Source organism: Crinia signifera, chromosome 8 (genome assembly GCF_055691185.1).
Source record: "Crinia signifera chromosome 8, ASM5569118v1, whole genome shotgun sequence".
NCBI lineage: Eukaryota > Metazoa > Chordata > Amphibia > Anura > Myobatrachidae > Crinia > Crinia signifera.
In genome coordinates, this window is record NC_139224.1 from 131,641,752 (window position 1) to 131,668,617 (window position 26,866).

At 43.9% G+C, this 26,866-nt stretch overlaps 1 protein-coding gene across 1 annotated transcript; it reads left to right on the top strand.

The window, feature by feature from the left end:
* The first annotated feature begins 784 nt into the window (after positions 1-784).
* On the top strand, positions 785-25,700 carry LOC146026470 (torsin-1A-interacting protein 2-like). The gene is made up of 16 exons (XM_083157166.1): positions 785-960; positions 4,205-4,282; positions 5,395-5,448; positions 7,797-7,862; positions 9,480-9,554; positions 10,014-10,046; positions 11,031-11,087; positions 12,195-12,236; positions 13,985-14,015; positions 15,079-15,095; positions 15,668-15,724; positions 17,446-17,487; positions 18,317-18,347; positions 19,358-19,374; positions 22,218-22,283; positions 23,634-25,700. Exons 1-16 carry the CDS (start codon positions 918-920, stop codon positions 24,410-24,412), a joined length of 1,488 nt encoding a protein of 495 aa, XP_083013292.1. The 5' UTR covers positions 785-917; the 3' UTR covers positions 24,413-25,700.
* The last annotated feature ends 1,166 nt before the right edge of the window (positions 25,701-26,866 follow it).

The window sequence follows — 26,866 nt, forward strand, 5'->3', positions numbered from 1 at the left end:
TGCAAACAGGTGAAGCGCACAGAACTTCCAGTGTCCAGATCTCTATAGTAAATATTTTTAGTGTGCTCCCCCTTACTGGAATGCACGTGGTGGGACATAGTTCCTTGCCGGGCTGCTTGTAGATAGACGCATACCTCCCAACTGTCCCAGTAACTGCGCGAACGTCCCAGTTTTTGGGGATGTTCCCCCATCCCGCCCAGGGCCAGCAGTGTCCCGTGGGGGTCAGATGGGACTCCCCGCTGCCATCCGCTTGTCAGCGGGGAATAGACACTGTGCGTATCTGCACAGCATCTATTCCTTGCATGCAGAGGGGCAGCAGCCGAAAAAACGGGGCATGGCCTCGCACAGGTGATGTAATTTGAAGGCAGGGCCACCTCACCGCGAGGCCATGCCCCCAAAATTTAAGACGCAAGGCTGTGCTGCACGCAAAGGTTTCGCTGGACCACTAGTGAAAGTTGGGAGGTATGCAGATGCATTCACACAGCACAGGTAAACATGACTTGGGACTTCCGATTCCGCATGTTACTTCAAGCTAACCGGTTTTTAGCCAAGTCATGTTGGAGGGTATCAAAAAAGATAAACAGAATCTCATTGGTTGCTATGGGCAACATCACCTCTTTTCATTTGTAGAATCTTTAGCAAATAAATGTACCCCAATACTACAGCCAAAGAAACAGTGAAACAATGCAGATATGGTTCTTTTTATTTTAGTATAAACTCTACACTAAGTATGTTGACACGTAGTGACGCTATACCGGAAGTGGGTAGTGAAGTGTGTTCGCGGCTTCATTCCCGGTGTAGCACGATTAACTGTCCCTTGGAAACCTATCCCTGACGTATAATTTCCTACCCAGGAAGTAGCAGGGAATACACCCCGTGAGTTCGGCTGTAGCAGACGTTACCGGTAATAGTGAGGCATGGAAGAGGGCAAGAGGGTGACTCGAAATATGGCAAAAGCCGGTAAGTGGGGGTGACCCGTGCTGTGGGATCAGTCCTGGCATATCTGCCCCACGCAACACGTCTGTGCCATTGATCGGGAAACGCGGCGGGGGCGGGAGAACGCTACTTGCTGGTTGCAGCAGCGGAATCGAAACTAGCGCCACAGAGCCTCTGTTCCTCCCTATACATCCAGCCATCCTGTAGTGTGGGTTATATTAATACCACCACCTAGTGCAGCATTCAGGACCCCCCTACGGCTGGCAGCAGCTCTGTGTATATCAGCATTAGCTCACATCTCTTAATACAGAGTTTAACATCCCTTCTTTGGCTGTTAATAATTTCCTTTGTGAGGTGCCGCAAGAGAGAGTTATACAGTGCCATTAATGGGGTTACGGTTAGCCTTGCTCCTCCCCCCAGGGCGTGGCATGTCCTTTAGCCCACTACAGTTTAGCAACTACCATGGGGGTTATCTGTCTCAGTACCCATTGGAAGCCCCGTGTTGTTCCAGATCCTACCATGTAAATTTCCTAGTTAATGCTGCTCAACCGCAAAATAATACAGAATTCTTTGTCAGTGGTGTAATTATTCTTATTGCAATAACACAGCAATAGTACAATGTGGTCTGTATTTCAGCACTGCTATGCAGACTAGGACTGTGCTAGAACCACCACAGCAGACACCAAAGATTCAGGGAAGAGGAACTGCACAGGTTTTGAAAGATGCAGGGTGCTAGAATGGATACTATTTACGATACCTGTATGTAGTGAATTATAAAATGGCCTTTTTCATGGATTTTTAGCACAATGTTTTCTCTCTAATCTCCATAGAAGTTAGTCTATGGCCGCAGTGCCCAACTAAAGTAATGGGAACTAGTCAATTGTTTGTTCCAGTAGGTGGTAATTCTGCAGGCACCAGTGATTTTTGCTTGCAACACTCCTTAGGTAGCAAGCAGAAACCCATGAATAATGAAGTGTTTGAGGATCCAGACTGCCATTTTGCAGCACACGTAATACTTTGTATATGTTTAGCTGCTTTATGTATACATACACTGTGCATATGGGTGTGACTTTCGTCATAAGTAATAGGCCCCTGTGGTGCTCCTTTACAGATAGGGGGATGACAGCTCTCTAGTGTTCATTTTAGCACCCGCCATCTTGAAAACCCTTGCAATTCCTGTTCCCTGCCTGGGGTGTCGCTGTCTACTGTGGGAGTTTTCTAGCACAGGTCTGGTTTGCATATCAGTGCTGATATACAGACCACATTGTGCTAGAAGCACTACAGCAGATAGCGACACCCCAGACAGGATATAGGCACTGCATGGGTTTTCAAAGATAGCAGGTGCTAGAATGAACACTAGGGGGTGACATTTAATAGGATGCGATTTATAGTAACATTTTGGAATTGCACCTTATCGCACTTTTTTAAATCGCATTTTTTGCTGCGAATTCGCATATTTAATGAGTTGCGTATTCCGTGCAAAAAAGTGCGATAATGTGTGATTTGTAGGCATGAAAATGTGCGATTTTGTGTAAAAAAAAAATAAAAAAAAATGGCGCGAGGTCCCCCCTCCTGGACATGACCAGCCCCGGGCTCATTGAGCCAGACCTGGTTCCAAAAATACGGGGGACTAAAAGCATTGTTGTCCCCCGTATCTCTGAAACCAGCCCCAGACTCTTGGACCGGTCCTGGTTCCAAAAATACGGGGGACAAAAGTTCTGGGGGTCCCCCTTATTTTGAAACCAGCATCGGGCTCCAACAGCCCGCGGTGTCATGCCACAGCTGAGGGACACTTTTTACATAAGGTCCTCCGGCTGAAACATGAGCACTGTGGCTGGTCAGCCTTGGATGGGGTACCCCCCCCCCCCCCCCCCCCAATAAAGGGTCTGTGTCCCCCCGTCCCTCCAGGCTTTACCCGTCCAGGGCTGAAACCGGAGTCCGTGGGCTGTGGACGCCGGCCTGATAGGGTTAAACCAGTCATTCTTAACATTGCTTTATGCAGATGAACTACAAGTGCCAGCAGACCTCCCCGCATGCTGGGACTTGGAGAACCACAAGTCCCAGCATGCGGGACTTGTAGTCCACCTGTAAAAAGAATGTTAAAATAAAACACGCACACAAAGAAAAGTATAATTTTATTACACACACAAACACACACCTCACTTTTACACCAACATACTTACCGCACCAGGGTCCAGCGCTGTCCTCCCTCCGGCAGAGCCAGCTCACCCCGCACTGACAGCGGGTTGAGCCGGCTTTCTCCGGCGTCTCCATGGAGATGCGTCTCCATGGAGATGCATGGCTCAGCCCTGATTGGCTGAGCTATGCTTCTCCATGGAGACACATAAGCCAAAGATGCTAGCAGCCTCCCAGCGCTACAGAAGCTGTTATCTGCACTGGAGAAAGCCGCCTCACCCTGCTGTCAGTGCGGGGTGAGCTGGCTCTGCAGGAGGAAGGACAGCGCTGGACCCTGGTGGTAAGTATGTTGGTGTAAAAGTGAGGTGTGTAATAAAGTTATACTTTTCTCTGTGTGTCTTTTATTTTAACATTCTTTTTACAGGTGGACTACAAGTCCCAGCAGGCCCATTAATGCCCCACATGCTGGGACTTGTGGTTCTCCAAGTTCCAGCATGCGGGGGAGGTCTGCTGGCACTTGCAGTTCACCTGCATAAAGCAATGTTAGGAATGACTGGTTTAACCATATCAGACCGGTGTCCACAGCCCACGGACGCCGGTGACAGCCCCGTGCGTCAGCCCATGACGGGTGAAGCCTGGAGGGGACCCCTTTTATTAGGGGGGTTCCCCACTCCTCCAGGTACCCCGTCCAAGGCTGACCAGCCACGGTTCTTATGTTTCGGCCGGGGGAACCTTATGTAAAAAGTGTCCCCCGGCTGTGGCATGACACCGCGGGCTGTTGGAGCCCGGTGCTGGTTTCAAAATACGGGGGAGCCCCAGAATTTTTGTCCCCCGTATTTTTTGAACCAGGATTGGTCCAAGAGTCCGGGGCTGGTTTCAGAAATACGGGGACCCCTATGCTTTTTTTCCCCCCAGTGTTTTTGGAACTAGATCCGGCTCAATAAACCCGGGGCTGGTTTTCAGGCATGATGTTTTCCTTCAAGTCCTTAGAAGCAGTCACTGTTGAGAATGTATCCCATATGAATAGATTGATTGCTAACCAAGACAATGCACTGTACCCTGTTCTCTCCTGATAACTTCTCAGACTGTGCCATGTTGCTGCAGGGGCTTATTATATTTGTCGCCCTTACAGCCACCGTCTCTGAGCAGCATGCTTATAATGACCAGCAAGGACGATTCCGAAATACACATGGATCTGGAGACCGTCGTGGTGAGTCACACAACCCCCCTGGCTTTTGTAGTGCCCACTCGTCATGTCCTTAACACCTAGTCATGGTACTGTAGTACCTTTTTACCATGTCCATGTCTAGTGCCAAATGTGTTGACTTTGTGGGGAAATGTTCCACAGACTTGACACTGTGGGGTCTGGGCTTTTCCTGTATTGGGGTCTTTGTGAAAACATTGATGTAATATTTATGATAGGAACCATTATGATATAGGGTAGCTAGATGGGACATAAATCCAGCAAATTTAACTTTGAGCTGATTTTGCCCTAAATCAGGCATGTCCAAACTGTGACCAGCAGTCCAGCTGTTGTGAAACTACACATCCCAGCATGCCTTGCCATAGTTGTAGCATTCCCCAATAGCAAAACGATGGCGAGGCATGATGGGACTTGTAGTTTCACAACAGCTGGAGGGCCATAGTTTGGACATGCCTGCCCAACTAAAGTAATGGGAACTAGTCAATTGTTTGTTCCAGTAGGTGGTAATTCTGCGGGCACCTGTGATTTTTGCTTGCAACACTCCTTAGGTAGCAAGCAGAAACCCATAAATAATGAAGTGTTTGGGGATCCAGACTGCCATTTTGCAGCACACTTAATACTTTGTATATGTTTAGCTGCTTTATGTATACATACACTGTGCATATGGGTGTGACTTTCGTCATAAGTAATAGGCCCCTGTGGTGCTCCTTTACAGATAGGGGGATGACAGCTCTCTAGTGTTCATTTTAGCACCCGCCATCTTGAAAACCCTTGCAATTCCTGTTCCCTGCCTGGGGTGTCGCTGTCTGCTGTGGGGGTTTTCTAGCACAGGTCTGGTTTGCATATCAGTGCTGATAGCAGATAGCGACACCCCAGACAGGGAAGAGGCTATGCATGGGTTTTCAAAGGTAGAAGGTGCTAGAATGAACACTAGGGGTGACATTTAATAGGATGCGATTTAGATAGCTGAAATGTGATATTTAAAAGACAAGTTGTAGGGATAAGCAAATGGATACAATGTCAGCAGGTAATGTAAGGCTTATGCTGCCCTAAATTAACTTCAAACAAACACCAATGTGTTAAACGTAGACATAACATTATTTTGCTTTGTTCCATAGACAAGAGAGAACCTGTTGTTTCGCTACGTCCTCCCATCAGACCATATGGCAAAGGTTAGTAGCTATATTGAATATTGTTCTCTAAATGATGTATTGCACCTATGTCCTAAAGAATTACATTTAAAGGCCCCCATCAGTCTGTTTCTTCAAAGAAGACTTATATTGGTACACACTATGTCGATGGATGCTGCCCGTGCAAACGTCTCGCTGACTGTGAGACTTGCTGAAGGCGTTCGCACGGGCAGGAGAGGGAACGGGGCAGCAGGGGAACAACCTGCGTTTTATGGGCGTCCCCATGAAAACGCTGGGGGTTTGCCTGTGAACGCGGGTGGCTGATGTCACATGACCTCAGCATCCACCCCGTGTTCGGCGATCAGTGGTGCAAACACAGTTCAGACTGACTTATTACCGAAGGGGATAGAAATCATTCGATGGCCGACGATCGTATGATTTCTGTCCCTTTCAGCCGCATGCGAGGGGATGTGTTCTCGGACGGGCGATGATCTGTGGACCAATTATTTTGCTAGGTACAACAGCTGTAACAGCCGCATACTTCCAAGATGTTCAGTGGCTCGGTCCCTTGTTGGTCACATTTTTTGAATCGGTTCTATGAATCTTAAAAATCAAGCATTGTTACCATGTTTACTTTCCACAAATTCCCTATGGATCTCGCTAGTCATCGCTGGCCATTAGCCAATGGATCTGTTTAGCCATGCGAGCATGATCGTGGCAATGGGTCGCCTGTTGTGTGGGGGTCATAATTCTCTGGAAGTCCAATCACTAATTACAGACTTTTGTATTATTATATTATTATTACCACCAGCTATTTATATAGCGCACACATATTACGCAGCGCTTTACAGAGAATATTTGAACATTCACACCTGTCCCTGCCCCAGTGGAGCTTACAATCTATATTCCCTACCACATGTACATGCACACACAGACATTCTAGGGTTAATTTGTTGGGAGCCAATTAACCTACCAGTATATTTTTTGGGAATGTGGGAGGAAACTGGAGTACCCGGAGGAAACCCAGGCCAGCACGGGGAGAATACTGTACATTCTTACACACAACTTAACTGAAACACCAGCAAGTGACACGGTTGAAATATGGCAACGTGGTCACTTTTCTACACATCCTACTTTTTACTATCTATTAGTGTGTTTTTGAGCCTCTACTACAGTGGTTCCCAACGCTGGTCCTCAAGTACCCCCAACAGTGCACGTTTTCCAGGTCACCCGGCAGGTGCACTCATTATTCAAACACATTTTAAAAGACCCACAGGTGGAGCTAATTATTTTGCCTGTGATTCTGTGTGGAGACCTGGAAAACATGCACTGTTGGGGGTACTTGAGGACCAGGGTTGGGAACCACTGCTCTACTACAATGGAATAAAGTCCAATTTCAAATTGAAAGCTATATTGGGAGAGGATGTTGAAAATAATACCTTAACTCTGTCCTTGCCTTTTAATAGAGCTTTGTAACCATGTTCATCAACGTATCCTAAATCTTAAACACACCGAAGTGTGCTATGTAAATAATCCCTGGCGCACAAATTAGTGTGTAAATGAGAAGCCAATCAGAAGAATCTAGTAGTCTGCAGGATCTTTTTGGCAGAACAAGAAATTATACCTGAAAGTAAAGGCCCCCATACGTTAGGGGCCCAAATCGCATGGTGTATGTGGGCCTTTAGGTAGGGTGAGTATTTTGTTTGGTTGCCAATTCTTGGGCATTGCCGTAGCACCACTTAGTATTTTTTTTTAGCATTAATGCTTCTGAGTGCATCACAGATGTGATCATAAAAAGTGTTCATTAGGCATCATCAGGCATTGAAAAATGAGTCATAAATATTTAAAAACTATGTCTGTGTCTAATAGTTTCATGTAGACAGCTGCTGCATTGCTTGTTCTGCCAGGGTTGTACTGGAGCACATGAAAACTTAGTGGGTGGGGATGTCTCAAACCTTATAAATAGTAGGTAAGTAGAGCAGTTGCCCATAGCAACCATTTATTACACTATTAAGGCAGAAGAGTTTGTCCCCGTGTCCCAATCTTTCACTTCATTCATGAATTCTTACGGTGCCCATACACGGTGCGATGCGCACTCTAGCGCACAGCACAAAAAGTATGTGCAGCCCATACATTTTGTACTAGATCACATCTAGTACAAAAAGCACAATGCTTTAGCACATCGCATGCGTTTTTGTACTGGATGCGATGCGATCTAGACCACAAAGTACAGAGCTCATTGCAGCCTGTATGGGAACCTTTAGTGCTGCTTCCAAAAAGCTGAGTCTGGATGCACCATAATTGCAGCGTATAGCCACGATAGTTGTTGGCATTTCCATAATCCTTACTAATATCCATTTTGTGCCTTTTTTATTTATTTATTATTACAGATGTTCGTGTACCTGTAGATAAAAAGAAAGGAAAACAAGCCGCAAAGACTAAAAGCTCTGACTCCGGTAAGAAATAATAGGAGCAAATATTGGATATATTGTTACCTGCTTTATTTTAGGGGGAAGGGGGGGTTTTGTTTGTTTTTTATATATTTTTGGGGTACTTGTGTAGTTTCACGGCGCTCGATACATCGGATGCGATATCAGCCGATATATCAATGCGATTTTTGACCTGTTCATAACCCCACTATTCACTATGCATGGAGTTGATTTTATATAGTGTGGTGAGAGCAGTAATCTGCGTCCCCTCGCGGGGCTCGCCACACTATATAAAATCGCTTCGGATCGCATCCGATATTTCGGGTGATATCACATCCAATATATCTGCGCCGTGAAACTACAGAAGTACCCTTTTTTGTTCAATAAAAAGTAGTTGGTTATTATGAATAAAAATTTTTGTGAATACATTTTATTTTAACTCTATTATGCCATAATTATATTATATTATACTTCACGTCTGGCTTTTGGGTACAGGTTGAATATCCCTGATCCAAATATCCATTATCCAAATTATTTCGATAACCATACATTCCATAAAGTGTTTTTTTTTGTTGCTAAAAGCACTACTGGGAACATCTGTAAAGGCACTACTTAGGACATGATATGTAACTGGCACTACTGGGGACATCTGTAACGGCACTACTTAGGACATGATATGTAACTGGCACTACTGGGGACTTCTGTAACGGCACTACTTAGGACATGATATGTAACTGCCACTACTGGGGACATCTGTAACGGCACTACTTAGGACATGATATGTAACTGGCACTACTGGGGACATCTGTAACGGCACTACTTAGGACATGATATGTCACTGGCACCACTGGGGACATCTGTAACGGCACTACTTAGGACATGACATGTAACTGGCACCACTGGGGACATCTGTAACGGCACTACTTACTGTCTTCACTTTTGGGAATCACAACAGTAGTGGGTGTGGATGGTGAGAGTAATCTTCCTGTTGCTTTAGAAGGATGCTGAGGATGGGTACAGTATTGTCTGTGACATGCTGCCTCAGGGTCCCCTCTACAATGGTAGCTATTCAACTGCCTAATTTTGAGGGTATTTTTTCTCTTACCTCTTGCTTCTGCAGTTTTTTTTTCAGTTAGATTAAAATTAAAACTTTATTCGCATAAAAATATTAATCCGTGTTCTAAACCTAACTTGTTGGAAAATGATTCATGCCGATTTGAAGTAACTGTGTAAGGCTGTCTAGTTGTTTGGGGTCTGTCTACTTCATATGTTGTTCTTCGGTTTCACTTTGATGACAATATAACACCTTGGAATTGCTATTTTCATTTGAACCCCCTAAGCCTGATCATCACAAACTGCGGCTCACCAACATATATCAGTTAAGCCCCAGTTGTAGAACCGCCTACAGTATAACTGCGTTACCTACTCTCTATTTTAATCTGGATATAATTCAGTCTGTCTGTTGCCTACCGCTCTCCCTACATTCTAAATGCCCTCTGTGTTGGTTTAAAGAAGATGTAATCTACCATTCAACAAGTACATTTGCTATTGATCACTTTTCTAACCAGAATATGGATATATTTATGTGTTTTTAAGTCTATATTATTACATCTCAACTTCCCTTACATTGTTTGTCTATGGCAGATGGAGAGGATGGCAGTGATTATGATGGTGAAGGAAATGTCAAAGAAGAACCTAAAAGATCTCCATTCTCAAAAGGTCAGTAAACCACGTTCTGTATGTCTTCTGACAATATTATGTTATAAAAAGGTAGTAAGTTTCTTCTCAAAATGGTCAAAATCACACCACACTGCAGGTGGGGCTGATGTAACATGTGCAGAGAGTTACATTTGGATGGGCAGTGTTCAAACTGAAATATAAATTGCAACGTAAAAATAAAGCAGCCAGTATTTATCCTGCACAGAAACAAAATAACTCCCCCAAATCTAACACTCTGTGCCCAAGGTACATTTTCCCCACTTGCAGTACACATGGGTTTTGGCCATTTTGAGAACAAGTTTGTCCTGCATTCAGGTCTGAATTAGGCCCATAATGACATATTCCTAGCTCAGTGTGTAAAGGGATACCATTTCTTTATCTCATATTTAACAATAGTACAGTACCCACTGTGCATCCTCGTATCATCTGTAATAGATTTCATATTATTTTATTTCATAGAGGAAGGAAAGACAAACAGTCATCGACACCGAGGTACTGTACATCTATTAATATGTGGTAAATGTAGTCTCTTTTTTTTACATAACATAGTCACATATTACTCCCATGGCTTTGATGTAGACTGAAATGATATCTGAGCTACATCAGAAATTTAAGAATAATCACCACCTCTGACTGACTTACTTTATCCCAAAGAAGGTGTACTACTGCAGAATCCTATATCCATTTAAATTTAGCATCTAGGGCAAACCCCGGGGATGTCGTCAGAGGCTCTCCGTTACAGGATGATCATGTGGGACTAATAAAATCACAGAAAACTGTTCCAAAAAATGGTGCACTATAACATACATAAAGGTAACTAAAATGTTATATGCCTTCTGGAGTGTGAGGCATTGCTGCCTGATAAAATATTTGTACCTTCGGATCATTTGCTGATATAAGTCTACCTTCAGTAGCCATGATTCTGCAGGTTCTAAAGAGAGAGTGCTTCAGTGACTCCAGACCAGCAGGTATTGATGTCTAAAGGTGGCCATACACTGCTGCAACCTCTTGCAGCAGTGTATGGCCATCCGTTAACCGGGCGGCAGGATTACATGCGAAACATCACTCGATTTGTCAGTCCAATACATCGCAATCGGACCACACTATCAGCAAATTAACTGCATATTGAGGGGTTTCCCTCTAAAGCTAGACATGTTAAGTGAGGGTCCTGAATTCTATGGAATTAAAGTTCCTAACCAGGAAATCTCACATCCTCTTAGCAAATTCTCCTTTTGTCATCTTTGATAAAGTCAAGTCTCTCATTCAGATTAAAGGCCCATATATGCCACTTTATGTGATTATTTATTTCCCCCATACATGGTATTGAAATTACACCACCAGTGGGAGGAGTCATACATTTGATCTGATCAGCGCCTGATGGTTATCTATTAACTTTATTGTACACTGTATATCACACAATCTTCTTGATTGTCCCTGTTAACTTATTGCTGGTTATTTGTATACATTTACTTGTAGACACTATAAATTCTACTTTGGATTTTGAGAGAAGACCTCATAGCAGCTCTTCTGAAGGTATGTGTTTTGACACCATCCAAAATAACTTTGGCCCTTATTCTGATTGACGCGGACTTTACCGCATACTTTCGGATCGCGTCTTTACGGCGTCTGCGCATGCGTGGAGAACGCAACGCGCATGTGTCACGCCTTGACTCCGTACCTGTTCGGCCAAATCCCGTCCAAAACTGTTCCCCGCAATCAGTCGGGAAATATGGGCGTATTATGGGCGTCATGCGGAATGACACATGGGCGTAGTTTCAAAGTGGGCAAAACGGGGCGGAAACATGGGCGGACACGGGGGAGTACACTTATGTTGGGGGGCGTACATTCGGATACCACTCCGAATGCACGCGATCAAAAAGGGAAGAAATGTGCGGTGTCCACAAGTGTACTATTGCTTTGCGGACACCACTCGTTCATGCGGTAGGCGAACGTACGCCTAATGACTACAAGCATTAACACCTGAACCCAATAGAATCGACTCCTTTACTCATTACTCACTAATAGGACGCTTGTCAGTGCTTTAATTGAAACCATTGCTGCTTCAAGGAAACCGTACTAATCCCCCACATATGCTGTACTTGTCACACACTTTAAAACTGCTAACAATGGACATGACTGAATATTAATACTAGCAATACAGAAGATATATAATAGTGGGTTGTTTGGCGTAAATACTCCGCTTACGTGCGGTAGCACCGCTTGGCTCCCGGTCGGATGCGGTATTTCCGAGCATACTCTGTAATACTCTGTAATACCGTGCAGAATCGGAGTGTTTCTCCCGCACACGCATGGTTTGTATGTTGTCCGTAAACACGCCCTGTTCTTAAAGAGTGAGTCCGTCCGAATGCGGAGGACACGTGGGCGTTTCTACGGACGATGGCCGCATGCGGCAAAACACCGTGGCGTGCGGACCGCTCCGTAAGAATGCGGGAATATCCGCACCGATCAGAATAAGGGCCTTTGTGCTGTAACACACACACACACACACACACACACACCATTTTTAGAAAAATATTCTACACAGTCAATTTGCCCTGTCTCTATAAGACCTAAAATGCAATATCCCTTCTATACCATGTGTGTCTTGTGTAATGTTACATGTTTGTTTTGATCTCACAGATGAAGAGGAACGAAAAACACCCTATTATCAACAGCAAAGAGGTATGTCTAGTTTATATGGCAGAGAATATACCCTGTGCTCTAACATCAAAAGGTGTCTGCTAATAGTTGTAAAATAAAAATGATAATGGGGGTAAGCACTGAATTGTGCGTTCAGAAACAAATATTACTGCGTTCTGTACAATAAATAGAACCACATCCGGTGCAGTTGCTCCAAATCCGATAGTTCACAGGTTTTCAAACTCGGTCCTGAGGACCCCACACATTGCATGTTTTCTCAAAGAATGACAATTAAAATAATTAGCTCCACCTGTGGACCTTTTATAATTTGTCAATGAGTAATGAGTGCTCCTGTGCATCTGCCAGGTGACCTGGAAAACATGAACTGTGTGGGGTCCTGAGGACAGAGTTTGAGAACCCCTGCTATAGTGGAATGGCTCACCCTAACAGTTATCAGTACCTCCTGGCCAGAGAAGCCAACCCTGCGTTATTTTTGGAATCCTGGGATTGTACTGTACACAGAGACCCGCCCCAGCACCTCCTCCCACTACTTTCCTTCTCCCTTATCCCCTCTGGCTTCCCTCAGCCTATTCCCCTTTCACTTACCTCAGACACAACACTGGTCAGAAGCGGCTTATCTTGCTGGCAGGTGCAGGCGTTGTCTGTTCCGCTCTCAGGCTCGGCTGTAGTCCTGTGATACAGCTTCTCTCAATAATTGCACTCCTAGTTGTCAGCGGCTGAGATCAACTGCATTGTGGAACTCCATCTATTCTATGGGCAAGTAGGAGAGCCTCTTGGTCATAGAATAGCAGGCTTGGCTAATACTTGTCTCTAACACATCAATACCTGCTATTCCGGAGTCACTGAAGCACTCTGTGTTTAGAACCTGCAGAATCATGGTAAATGGAGGAGTCCTTTAAATCCGCATGAGTTATGACGAAAACACACAGACTGAGTGGCCGCTGGAAAACGGGGCGTTTTTTGGGGAATTCCAATAAGCTGTAGCACGGAGAGCTTTTTGGGGGCTTATTAAATATTAACTGCAATTATCCCTGTATGAGTTGAAATGTCAGTATAATCCTAATGAAGTGATTTTTAACTTGTTTTCTAAACTAATTTATTGTCATTTAGCTGTACCATTAAGGGCTTAATGTAATATTGCAGTTTGCTGTTTTTAGTTATTTTTATTAAGTAAAATGTTTGACGTATGCCTATCTGCATAGATAATACCACTTTTCCACCAAAATCCTGGGTAAGACCCAGCATTTTCATCCAGGATTTTGCCGGGTCGAACTCTGCATGACCCCGTTTCCACAGCATCGTAGTCCCGGGTTTTTCCCTGGTAGCCTGAACTTTGTTTATCCCGGGTAATGCCAGCAAAACCTATGGCTGTCATTAAACATGGCCTTTATTCAGAAGTAAAAAAAAAAAAGTGGGAGGAGGGGTGGGGCCTACTCACATACTACTGTGTCCGTCCAGTCTGCTCTTTGCCCTCCTCCGCACTCTCTCTGCTAGCTCTTATTAAACACAGCCTCTCCCCAGCATCCAAACTTCTCCACAAGTTCCCAGTTAAAAATCCCAGTTCACTAGAACCAGGATTTTTTTCTTGTAGCAGTTTCCACTGACGCCAGTCCCGGGTCGACCCGGCAAAACCCCAGGTTTTTAGACCTGTCGAAAAGAGGTATTAGTGTGTGCATTTGAAGCATTGTGGATGTGATGCAGGACTAGTTTAGAGGAATCTAAATATGGTGTAAAAATTAATAACCTTATGTCACTCTCTTTTCCTACAGGTGGTGTTGGGTCCCAAAGAGGCGTCACAAGGTAACATTTAATAATTGTATTTATTTGTAAAATATATAGAAGCTCCTTTTGAAGTTAGATGCATGTGTCCAAAGTGCATGCGTAAAACATGGTCTTCAATATGAATTTATTATTGAAAGTGTTATGGATTATTATAATCATCGCCATTATTTATATGGAGTCACAAGGGTTCCACAGCACCGAACAATAGTACAAAAATAAACCAAACAAGAAAACAATGACTTTACAGTACAAAGATAACGGGTGTGGTATGGCGCTCCGACAGTGGGGATCCCAACTGTCGCTTTGTAGCTGGTATATGTAGTACAGAAAGAGGAAATGAAAACTAATAAAGAAAAACTCCAAAAAATGAAAAAAAGTAAGCATTTTTTGTTGTTTTATGTGTTTATTTTTCATTTCCTCTTTCTGTACTACATACACCAGCACTCGGTCCAGCTACAAGGCGGTACCTGTGTCTACACAATTATATTCATCCGCAAGAAGATGCGTCTAAAGGGCATTAATATAATACACACTGTATACGTATGATGTTGCAGCACACTCATTATAGCGTTCTTTATCCGGTTGATGATGGAGTTGCACTGTTAAGCCTCAGTCTTTGACCAGCGTAATTGTAGACTGGGAATAGTAATTGCGATATTGTTAGAGGATGATTCAGATGCACCTGTTAGGACTTGTATCTGTCGCTGGTGCTCGATCCAAGGGGCAACAATCCATGTTTTCTCTGGGTTTCTTCTGTTAATGCAAGTAGGGTCTATTCATATAGCTGGTATTTATGTGTAAAACACTGCATTGTACATGTGCTTAGTCTTTGTATGGTTCTGTTAGGGGCTTATTTACTAAGATAGGAGTAATGTTGAAGATGGTATGTTGCCCATAGCAACCAATCAGAATCTACTTTTTTATTTATCTAGCACCTTCTAGAAGATAATAAATAGAATCCGGTTGGTTGTCCATCGTAACATCCCTTCTTCAGTAGAACTCCCGATAAACCCCTTACCCTCAGCCACCTTTGACACGGTCTTGCTGCAGTAAACTGACCCCTCTCACTTTTCCCTTTCAGGAATTTTCCGGCTACCGGTACGTATTTCTTCACTTATGTCTCTCTTCTACTTTCCTGTCTTTGGGGCCATTTGCTATAGATGAAGATAATGTGATATGGGTCTTTTAATCTCTCTGCAGGCGCTTAAATGATCAAACAAACCAATTCATTAGAGTTCATTGTAAAGGCAAATTGCTCTTGTATGGTATATTTATTCTGTGGCTAGTTTTATCCTCAAAGGAATGAAAGTTAAGGCCCCCATGCGCTATGCGACTTCTCTTACGGGAGACGTCTCATCCAATTCCCCTGCATCGTATGCGGCCCTCCCTGCATGCGATCTCCACTCCCTGCAACACAAATGATCTCCGTGTCCGATTTGATGCGCGCAGGACATAAGATCACAACTTCGGACACCTGCTAATTGGGCCAATCTCGCCTGATTTCTCAGCCCGATGGCTTTTGCCTATCATCATTGCTCAAGATCTAATGCAACAAAAAGTTAATGACTTGGTTAAAACCATTAGAAGGTGCATATGGCATACTGTAGCTGCGTGTTTCTTCCAGTTTGTCCCTGTAAACCGGCTTCTGGTTATTTTACATCTACTTGCAGACCCTGTCAATTCAACACTGACTTTCAAGACGAGAACTCCAGCCGGTTTTTCTGATGGTATGTTTTATTACGTGACTCAACGCGGTCCAAAAGCATTTTGTGTTGTAGCACATATATACCTTTAGAACAATACTTTACCCAGTCTCTCTGCCCTGTGACATGGACAATGTTGACATTTTTATTTTTGAACTTTTTCTTATTTTCCCATCCAAATGGACCCTGATTCTGAGGTATGCGGACCCTAGGTCGGCAGTCTCTAGGTTGACCATTAATTGCCGACACCTAAGAATGGTTCGACATACCATAGGTAAACATTAATAGAATGTCAACACAAGCTTAAAGTCGACATGGTCAACATGAAAAAGGTTGACAGGTATTTTTGCACTTTTTTTTTTTTTTGTTTTTACGGTGGTTTTTCATACTTTACTATGCAAGTGAGCATTGAGTGGGAATGTAATAGTGAGCCGAGTGCATGGCGAGAAGACATGGCACACTTATACGGTGTCCATGTCAACACAGACACACAAAAAACTGTGAAAAACCCATGTTGACCATGTCCATCTTAAGCTTGTGTCAACCATTCGTAGGTGTCGACCTAGTCACTATCGACCATTAGTGGTCAACCTAGACATTATGGGGGAAATTTACTAAAGGAAATTTGTAAAAAAAATAGGTCTATGTGTATCCAGAAATACACTTATTTTTGACATTTACTATTTCTGTATACACATAGACCTATTTTTTTACAAATTTCCTTTAGTAAATTTCCCCCTATGTATCTTCTATACCGTAACTGATTTGGACCGGTAAAGTGTGCCAAGAGCAGAGGTCGCTTCCCTGAAGCATGGCGGCGAGTGAGCCGATAAACTCATTTTGTGTCCATGAGAAGAAATCTACTGTCATACCTCATCTCCATTCATACACCCTCCCGCCCTCTACGGTCGACTGACGACTGTCGTCTCTCCTCCACCCTGATCACTGCTTCCCATGCTAGAGTACAGGACTTTGCCCGTGCTGCACCCCTTCAGTGGAACGCACTCCCTCGCTCCATTAGACTCTCCCCGACCTTCCAAAGCTTCAAACGGGCACTGAAAACTCACCTATTCATCAAAGCGTACCCTTCCACTGCATAAACCAGCTGGTTCTCCGAACCCTTGCCTTTTTACATCCTGCTATCTAACCGCCACCCACTCACGTGCACCTCTTGTAATCTGTCTGTCTCCCCTTCCTACTAGATTGTAAGCTCCTCTTCCCTCCTGTTGTCAAAGCCCACTTCTCTTCACATTTCACTCACAGCTCTCCTATACTCCAACACTCAGTGACCATCTTTGTCCGCATGCTCATCTCCATCATTGGCCTCAAGCCTCTAGTCGTATGTTGATTGAGTCCTCACTACTTATATTTAAGCTGTAATGTGTATTGATCTGTGGCGCTCTTTATTTGTACTGTATTTTTGTTATTTATTCAATGTTATGCCAAGCTTTGTCTCCCTGTATTGTTCCTTTGTACGGCGCTGCGAAACACTTGTGGCGCCTTATAAATAAAATTATAATTATAATAATACTGTACAAACTGACACCAAAAAACCATAAGTGTCATGTCGACCAGTTCATCTTTTGAACTTTCGTTTGTGTCGATCTTTTGTCTGTTGACCTTGCGTGTGTCAACCAGCTTCTGTTGACCTTGACACAGTCGACCCGTTATACCAAAAGATACTAAAATAATCCTACCGTTCTATACCATGTGTTTCTCTTGTAATGTTACCTTTTATCTGACAGGTGAAGATGATAAAAAAATACCCAGTCTTCAACAGCAAAGAGGTACGTCTAGTAATCATTTATGCAACATTCCTTGTACTATGACATCAGTTTTTCTTCATTATCAATGCAAGTATAAAAATGATAATAGGAAAAGCTGTAAATGATTCATTCCGTAACTGAACAGTGCTGTAATCCCTACAATTAATGGTACTTTGACCTGCGCATACCTCCCTGGTTCAAGACCATTTACTTGCTTCCAACATAGCATTAGGAATTGATGCTGGGCTTTGTAAATCTATGGTAAACCCCAGTGACTTCACCAAGGATACCTATGTTAAAAGCTAATCTTATGGCTCGAATACACTTGTGTAAGTTTCCTAGAGTAATGCATGAATATGAATGTCTGTGAGCCTCTGCTCACGGTTTTTCAGTCCTTTTGAATCTCTGATTAATAATTGACTAGGAAACCGTGTTCTAATTGGTGATCTCTAATCTACAAAGTATAGATGTTCTAAACACAATGTCTGCAGAGTGGACAACTTGTGATCTGACCCCTAAACGTTATGATTTATTAAGAGTAATAAGTGGCATATATGCAAATGCAACCATAATCCCGTGTGGTTACACGTAATGTTACGCAGAATTTTATGGTTATGTGTGTCTGCTCCAATCAGTATTCAAATAAACCACAGCAAGAAAGTAATATATTTAAAGACCCACGTCTCAGGAACGACAGATCACTTGGAAGCTGGAATATAATTTTGGAGAAAGGTAGTTTCTTAACAAACACATTGGAATTTAGTGGTCATAGGAAGCATTTTAGATGTGTATCGTGAGAAGTGTATGTGCTCATTTAGGTATAACCTTATTCCATTCTCTTTTGCTTCAGGTGGTGGTAGGCCCCAGGGAAGCGTCATGAGGTAATATGTAATAATTTTATTTACCTGTAAAATATATAGAAGATGCATTTAAGGACATAAGCACAAATGCCACACCAAAAAAATGCTTTCATGTGCTAGGAATGGGGATAATACACAATTCTATGCATCCACAAGAAAATGCGTTTAAAGTGCATTAGGATACACGTTATAGGTATCATATTGTGGCGGCACACTCGAAATGCTGCTCCTCATCAGATTGGTGCTTATGTAATAGCATATGAGCTGCTTGCTTTGTGAAAATTTGTTGAGTTTACCTATATTTTTAAAGCGGCAATTGTTTAAATGGCAAGACCAACCTTGTTTTACCTTTTTTTTAAATGAGTGCTGCTTTAAAAAAAAAAAAGAAGAAAAAATAGGCAGAATTTATGTAGGGCAAGCAGCGCGCAGATTATAAAACCTTAGTAATTGACAAGTGTAAAAAAAGACCGGGTATAACCAATGCAGCTGCTAGGACAATCCATGCTTCTAGTGATGGTCATCTGCATTGACTTGGACTGTAAATCCCCATGCACACTGGGCGATTTTGAGCTGAAATCCGCTCAAACTTATTATTTTGAGTGGCTTTTCAGCTCATAGCCGCCCAGTGTGTATGGCCCGGCACACTCCCGCATCATCGCCAGGAAAGCCGTTCATCTGCTGGTAGCAGATTAGCGGCTTTGTGGTCGGCTTTCCATAGCACTGTGCTATGGAAAGCCGTCCGCCCCCTGCTGACAGCGCCGGGCAGGGGGGAAAGCCACTCAGTGTGTATGCACTGAGTAGCTTTCCCCCCAGCGATAACAGCGATCATCGCCATCCATACACGCTGGGAAAAATAGCCCAGTGTGTATGGACCTTAAGTAGGATCTACATTAATAGCTGGTATTTATGATTTGTGTAGAACATTGTGTTGTATACTGTACACCTGCTTATTCTTTGTGAGAATTTACTCTCAGCTGTCTTTGGCGCAGTCTTGTTAAAGTAAATTGACTTCTCTTACTTTTCCTTTTCAGGAGTTCTCTGGTTACTGGTGAGTATTTGTCTGCATGTGACGCTCTTCCACCCTCTTCCATTTGCTGCTTTTTCTCAGACACCGCCTCCCAAGCGCCAAGTACTTACTTTGCTCCCAACCAGTTGTGCTTTGTCTCCAGCTGCTTATATTAAGCATACATAGCATTCACATGTAATTGGCTCTTCAACCCTCTGAGTGCCAAGTGAATTTGTCGAAATAGGTGTGCAAGTTGGCAAGAAAACATTTTTATTTATTATAATAACCTGTAATGTTTACCTATGTTTATATAGGAAACATTTTTTTATTTTAATTTATATAACAAATGTTTCAATATTTTTTTTATTGTTTTGTTTTTATGAACAAATTAAACATGTACAACAAAACATAACAATGTTGCATCCATACAGAATATTACAGCAAGCATCCTTGCATTCGTTAATAAAAATATCTTCTTGTCAATTAAACCATTGTCGCTCTCCTGAATCCTGCTCCTTACCCACATAATACTAAACCATAATGAAATACTGCAATACAATATGAAAGTACACATATAGTAAGAGTTCACTGTGTGTAAGGGTATTATTATATTACAATACAGACGAGCACGGAGTAAAATAAATTGCACATCACCAAACAAACCATATCACTCCCAACGTCCTATATGGTGTAGATGTCTAAGTTGTGGAACACTACACATTGGATCTTTTAATCATTTCCAGAGTATCTATATAAAAAGGGGCTTTTAGCCATCTATATGATATTTACCTTTTGCCTTACGAGATATGTATGTGAATTTCTCTTGTCAAGCCACCCCGTTGACCAATTTGATCCACGCATCCCGAGACATCCACAAATGGGCCACACAGACTTTTGCTGAGTGCATAAATTAATTTATATCACGGTGTGCAACTATCTAACACATCATCAAAAGCAGCCAACAAACACACCTGAGGGGTAAAGGCCTGTGCAGGAATTCCCATAGAAGGTATTCGTTTTATAATCGCATTCCAAAACATAGCAACAGGACAGGACCACAATAAGTGCCAGTCGCAAAAGAGTGACTTTAATGGAGTATGTTGCTCACAGTCCAGAGAAGTACTCCCTAGTCACTGGCCACGATTTGGCATCTGTCATACTGACAAATGGCCTGCAGTGTCCTAACTGTACCTACACACTGGGCGATGTAATAAACGATATCGCTCATTTTTGCCCTTCTAAACGGTATTGTTCATAATATCGGTCCGTGTATATGCTATGTCCGACAAATGATGCGCGCTAACGCAGGTATTTTAATGTCACGCCCTGTCATCTGTACTCATACAGAGGGAGCACATTAAGTGGCCCCCACTTCAATCCCCCTCAGCTGGCATCGGCAAGTTTGTATGCATTTGCCGATGACAGGTCCCCGTGACTGGCTATATCGGCGCTGGGTGCAATCGCCCAGTGTGTATGGGGCTTTAAATACCCCACATTCCTCCTTCCCCCTTCAAGAGTGACAGACCAACCACACCCCTTCTTGTCTTTTAAAGAAAGGTGGGTACTCTTTACTTAGTACGGCGCCCGTCGCGGGCATCGCGGGTACATTTATGTATGGCCGCGACGCGACCGACGCGATGCCCGCGATTTCCCATTGAAATCAATGTAAAACATGAAAATCGTGTCGGTCGCGTTGCGGCCGGCCATAAACGTACCCGCGATGCCCGCGACGCGATGCTCCCGATTTCCCATAGGAAGCAATGTTAAAAGCCGCGATGGACCCGATTTTAGTGTTAAATGCCTCAATCCACCCGATTTGGCCATAGGAATCAATGTTAAATGGGCCACAGAGCCCATTAACCCTTAAATGTCCCCCCCAATTTTTTACGCCACCCCACGATCCACGCCAACCCGAAGCGTGGCGAGCGCAGCGAGCCCGCGAGGGGTGGCGGTACGCGTCCTCCGACCTTTTCATGCCCTACTATCCACGTCGGCGTGGTGTGAGAATAGAATAGTGTGGCGAGCGCAGCGAGCCCCGCGAGGGGACGCGGATACCTTCACAGTTATACGCGTCCCCTCGCGGGCTTCACAGGTGTCCGTGGCGACCCGGACACCTGTGAAGCCCGCGAGGGGACGCGTCTACCTGTGAAGGTATCCGCGTCCCCTCGCGGGGCTCGCCACGCTTCGGGCTCGGTGGCTCGCTGCGCTCGCCACACTATTCTATTCTCACACCACGCCGACGTGGATAGTAGGGCATGAAAAGGTCGGAGGACGCGTACCGCCGCCCCTCGCGGGCTCGCTGCGCTCGCCACGCTTCGGGTTGGCGTGGATCGTGGGGTGGCGTCAAAAATTGGGGGGGACATTTAAGGGTTAATTGGGCCTAATTCAGGGTTAATATGGCCAAATCGGGTCAATTGAGCCATTTAACAGTGAAATCGCGGTCAATCAGCTTTTTTAACATTGTTCCCTATGGGAAAATCGCGGTGATCGCGGTCATCGCGGTCATCGCGACCATCCAATTTTACCCGCGATGCCCGCGATGACCGCGATCACCGCGATTTTTACCCGCGATGACCACGATTTTGATCGTTGGCGCCCTTCTAGGTAAAGAGTACCGAAAGGTGTTCTGATTTTGGTCAGTCAGGCTGCCAAACTTCAGGAAGAGACAGAGTGAAAACTACCAGCGGGTAAACACACATTTTATTCCTGAAACGCTTGACTTTCCCTGAGCCTGCTAGCTAAACTCTCCAGGTTCCAGGTTACCACACTGCCCTTTTTTCCACAGTTGGTTCACAAGTGTTTTTACTTCTATTTTAACGCTTAATTGCACGATAATGAGTTTTGACAACTACACTTGCAATAATATTGTCTTTATCTTTGTATAGAAGAAAAAGTAGTGTCTCCAATTACTTCTGAATTTGCCAACCAGGATGGGACTACTAACAACATAGGTATGTATATTACTGACTGCTGTATTCCCACAACAGAGGCTGCGTCTCTGTTACAACTAGATGCATTTATAGAATAGTGGTTCTCAAACCTTTTTACAGGCCTTTTGTGTAAGTACAGCATCTCCAGACTAATTGAGGGCAAAGACACAAACCATTATGAATAATTTAACATCCAATCTGCCTGTCTCTTCCCAAGAGCCCCCTAGGCAGCTATACTGATATGTTAAGGCAGGGGTGGCCAAACGTGTCCTCAAGATCTACCGACTGTGCATGTTTTCCAGGCAACCTGTGGATCTATAGTAGGAATGAATGCAGCAGGTTTGAAAATGTGTCCGTTAGTAATGACTACAGCTGTGCACCAGCTAGGTGATTTGGGTCATGTGACAGTTAGTAATGACTACAGCTGTGCACCAGCTAGGTGATTTGGGTCATGTGGCAGTTAGTAATGACTACAGCTGTGCACCAGCTAGGTGAACTGGAAAACTTAGACCATTGGTAGATCTCAAGGACCGGTTTGGCCACCCCTGTGTTAAGGTCTCCCTATACTTACGCGAGGTATCGCATGCCTCCCTCGAATGGGACTCCTGAATGGAAGGCTCCATTTGTATAAGACATATCATGTATGATCCCAGTGGTTCCGATCCGATGCTCACTGGACCACGGATCGGAATTGAAGGTTGGGCACATACGATTTGCACACTTTTTACCCAACTTCTCTGCCCGATGTGTTAGAATCGGGGTGTAAGGTGTCCAAATCGCATAAGTGTATGGGCACCTTAAAAATGTTACCCAACTGTAGGGTACACACCAGGACGACCCGCTCACGATGCACATCGTGAGCGGGTCGTCAGTGTCTCGTCCGACCCGCTTACTGTGACGCGGGGGGGCACGACCCGCTCACGATGTGAACCGTGAGCGGGTCCGATCCGATGGCGACCCGCACCCGGCTGTATGGTCGTCATTGAGATCCTACCTGCAGCAGGTAGGATCTCAATAATGACCGACCGACCCGCGGGACCGCGCATCGGATCGGTATCGGTCCACACCAGGACAGAAAAGGGCCCAATCACCATCCAATCTACATCCAATTGGTTGGAATTGGATCTAGATTGAGGGGATCGGGCCCTAGTCATCCTGGTGTGTACCCAGCATTAGTGTAGGGATGTTTGACTAATTTGTGAGCAAAAGTCTTTTGAGAGCCATTGGCCATGCACTATGTGCTGCAATCCAAGGGTGCATAGTGGTTGTATTGCTGGGGGACTGGATGCCATTCATTTTTGTTTTGTCACACTTTTTGGATTTGCTGAACGAATAGATTTACAATTCTCATTTTTTTTTTTTCCCCTTAAGGTAAATGCCTGCTAATTCTATTAGTAGTGTTAGGGGCAATTACTGCTTTTGCTTTGAAGCCTTTTATCCTAGAGAAGCAAGACCCCCACAAAGTGGATGAAGTCCAAGTCATGAAAGAATTCTACGATGGGTTTAGAAAGCTGCAAATTGATTTTACCAATCAGTCACCGGAACTGTGGAGAAGAAGTCGGCGCATTCTGGAGCTGCACCTCCGTAACACAGACAACAAGCAACCTGCTATCATTTTACTAACCGCTGCCAAGGATGCAGAAGAAACTCTGTATTGTGTAGGCAACAAGATAGCCAAGACATATGCGACCTCCCTCAACAGTAACTACACGGTGATCTCTGGCCCAGACAGGAAATCTGAGAACAGTGAAGACGTTAAGGAGGAACTAGACGATAAACTGAGTGCAGGTTTCCAGGGCACGGCCAGGGCAGCAGTGCTGCACCGTTTAGAATTACTACCACCCGGGTCACTGCTCATTCTTTACAAATATTGTGACCACGAAAATGCTCACTTTAAAAATGTGGCACTGGTGCTTACAGTTCTCTTGGAAGACTCAACCCTTCAAACCGATATTCAACTTGGCGAGCTAGAGGAGAAAGTGAGAGATTTCTTTGGCAAAACGTTCATCGTCTCAGATGCCAAGTCCCACAACGAGATGGACGTGGACAAGCTGAGTGGAGTGTGGAGCCGAATCTCCCACGTGGTGCTCCCTGTGTTTCCAGAAAAAGATGTTGGGAAGCAGTGTGAGGAAACTGAAACCAAAGCATGAAGAGATGTCTCTGGTATTCTATATGAAGTCACTCCTGAGTACATTGCCGGCTTCGCTGTCACGTGGTTATGAATTTGTATAGTCAGGTGACTCTAAATGATACCAACAATTGAAACAGATGTTTAATGTCTTCATGTATTCTCCATGTGGAGTCTTCTCTGGCCCCTAACGGAAATAAGCAGAAAAAGACTGACTTGGTCCACTATTGATGATCTCCAGGTTTCTAAGAACAAGTCACCTCTTCATCATATGTCCTGTAAGGCGAAGCCGAGGAGCAGTAGACTATTTTCTATATAAAATACAGTCTTTAAGATATTCTATATATCCATTGGCAAACAGCTGTGAGGTTAGAAAAGTGCAGCCCGTATTATCAAGTCAAATACCTTCACATTGACCTGTTCTTCCCATATTACAAAGTACAGCTATAGGTTGTGTTCTGCCGCAATGGTAAAATAATATTAATTGGGGAATATAATTAAACATAACCATTTGAAAAATAAAGACCCTTAATTTATATTGAAATTTAAAATGTAAATATTCTGGACAATTTATAGCTAATATTTCTATTTTTATCTTCTATTCTATAGACATATATAATACTGTTATTTAGAACATGCTACCATGTATTCCATGATTTGCTTAGGAAGCTTTTTCTTAAATAGAAGTGCCTGTAGCTCTCCTGACCATTGGTAATATCTTCATAAAAATTCAGTTTAATGTTGAGCTACTGGCCATGCACACAACCTGCTGTTATCTAGGTTTGTCTATGTATATAGGTTATGTCCTAGTGCTCGAGACAGTTCTAAACAATCTCTGGATGCAGCTGTAATGCATGCCCCAGTTTGAAGACTAAGATGCATCATGTAAACATTTGAATCCTCTGGTTCAGAGCATTTCAGAAGTCTTCTCAAAGGAAAGTTCCACTTTAACATTTCCTTTTGCGTTTGCGTTGTGCATGAAAACCCTAAAAAGAACAGATGGGAATTGGTCTTTCTCAAAGTAGAAGGTAGAGCAAATATCTGAGTCTTACTCACCATGTTGTGTAATCAAGAATTTTAATTCCTTGATTCAAAATCCTACTTGGGCCGATAAGGCTTCCCTGGGACTATTCAATTAGCACTGAAGCTGGCACTCATGGTGAATGTTTTTCACCTGCTCTAGGCCGGTGGAAAAAAGCCCTGTTTTCACAGTAGCCACCCTGAAAACAGATGGGTGAATCAACTTAATACAGACTTTGTTTTAGCCTCGAAAAAAAAGAGCTTAATTGTATTCCACCACCACCCCCCCCCCCCCCCCTTAAAGAAAAAACAAATTATATATATATATATATATATATATATATATATATATATATATATATATATATATATATATATATATATACACAATCCAATCTTGCCGGCACTCGGTCTTCATAAGCAGCTTGTCCTGGTGCCAGAATACAAAAAACAGCTTCCAATCCCCATAGGCATGGGAGAGACAAACGGCACTCAAGACGGTCAGGTATAACAATCAGTGTATTGAGGAATCTATGTAACGTTTCGGGTATCAGCCCCGTCCTCAGACAATTCCTACAGCAAATGTGCGCCCCCATTGCCCCACATATTTATACATACCTGACCTCGCCGGCTCCCTGGGTCCAGTCACCCCGCTCCCGGAAGTCACCGCTGACTACTTCCTGTCCAGGACGCTGCTAGCGTTGCCAAGCAACACTTAGCATGCGTTCCACCAGAGAGGAAGCGTAGAGACGGGAACTTACTAGAGAGCGGAGGAGACTGATCATGGAGCCTCAGAGAGCTCCAGCGGTCAGACAATATAACATCCCCACTGTCCCAGCAAAGTGAATCACCCATTAAGTCAGCCAACAATGATATACTGGCGATGAACCTGTCAACACTCTAAGACATCTTACATATGTCTACACATACAGACCATCATGTTATATTATCTGACCGCTGGAGCTCTCTGAGGCTCCATGATCAGTCTCCTCCGCTCTCTAGTAAGTTCCCGTCTCTACGCTTCCTGTCTGGTGGAACGCATGCTAAGTGTTGCTTGGCAACGCTAGCAGCGTCCTGGACAGGATGTAGTCAGCGGCGACTTCCGGGAGCGGGGTGACAGCGTGACTGGACCCAGGGAGCCAGTGAGGTCAGGTATGTATAAATATTTGGGGCAATGGGGGCGCACATTTGCTGTAGGAATTGTCTGAGGACGGGGCTGATACCCCGAAACGTTACATAGATTCCTTAATACACTGTTTGTTATACCGGAGTGCCGTTTGTCTCTCCCATGCGTATGGGGATTGGAAGATATATATATATCTCACCATTTATTTTTTTTGCCAAATCATTTTGGGGGCTAATTAAGTACCACCCTTAGCCAATAAGGAGCATTAATAAATGGATGTCATCCAGCGTCTTCACTGTCATTTTTTTGTATTCTTACCAGGAATGTAAA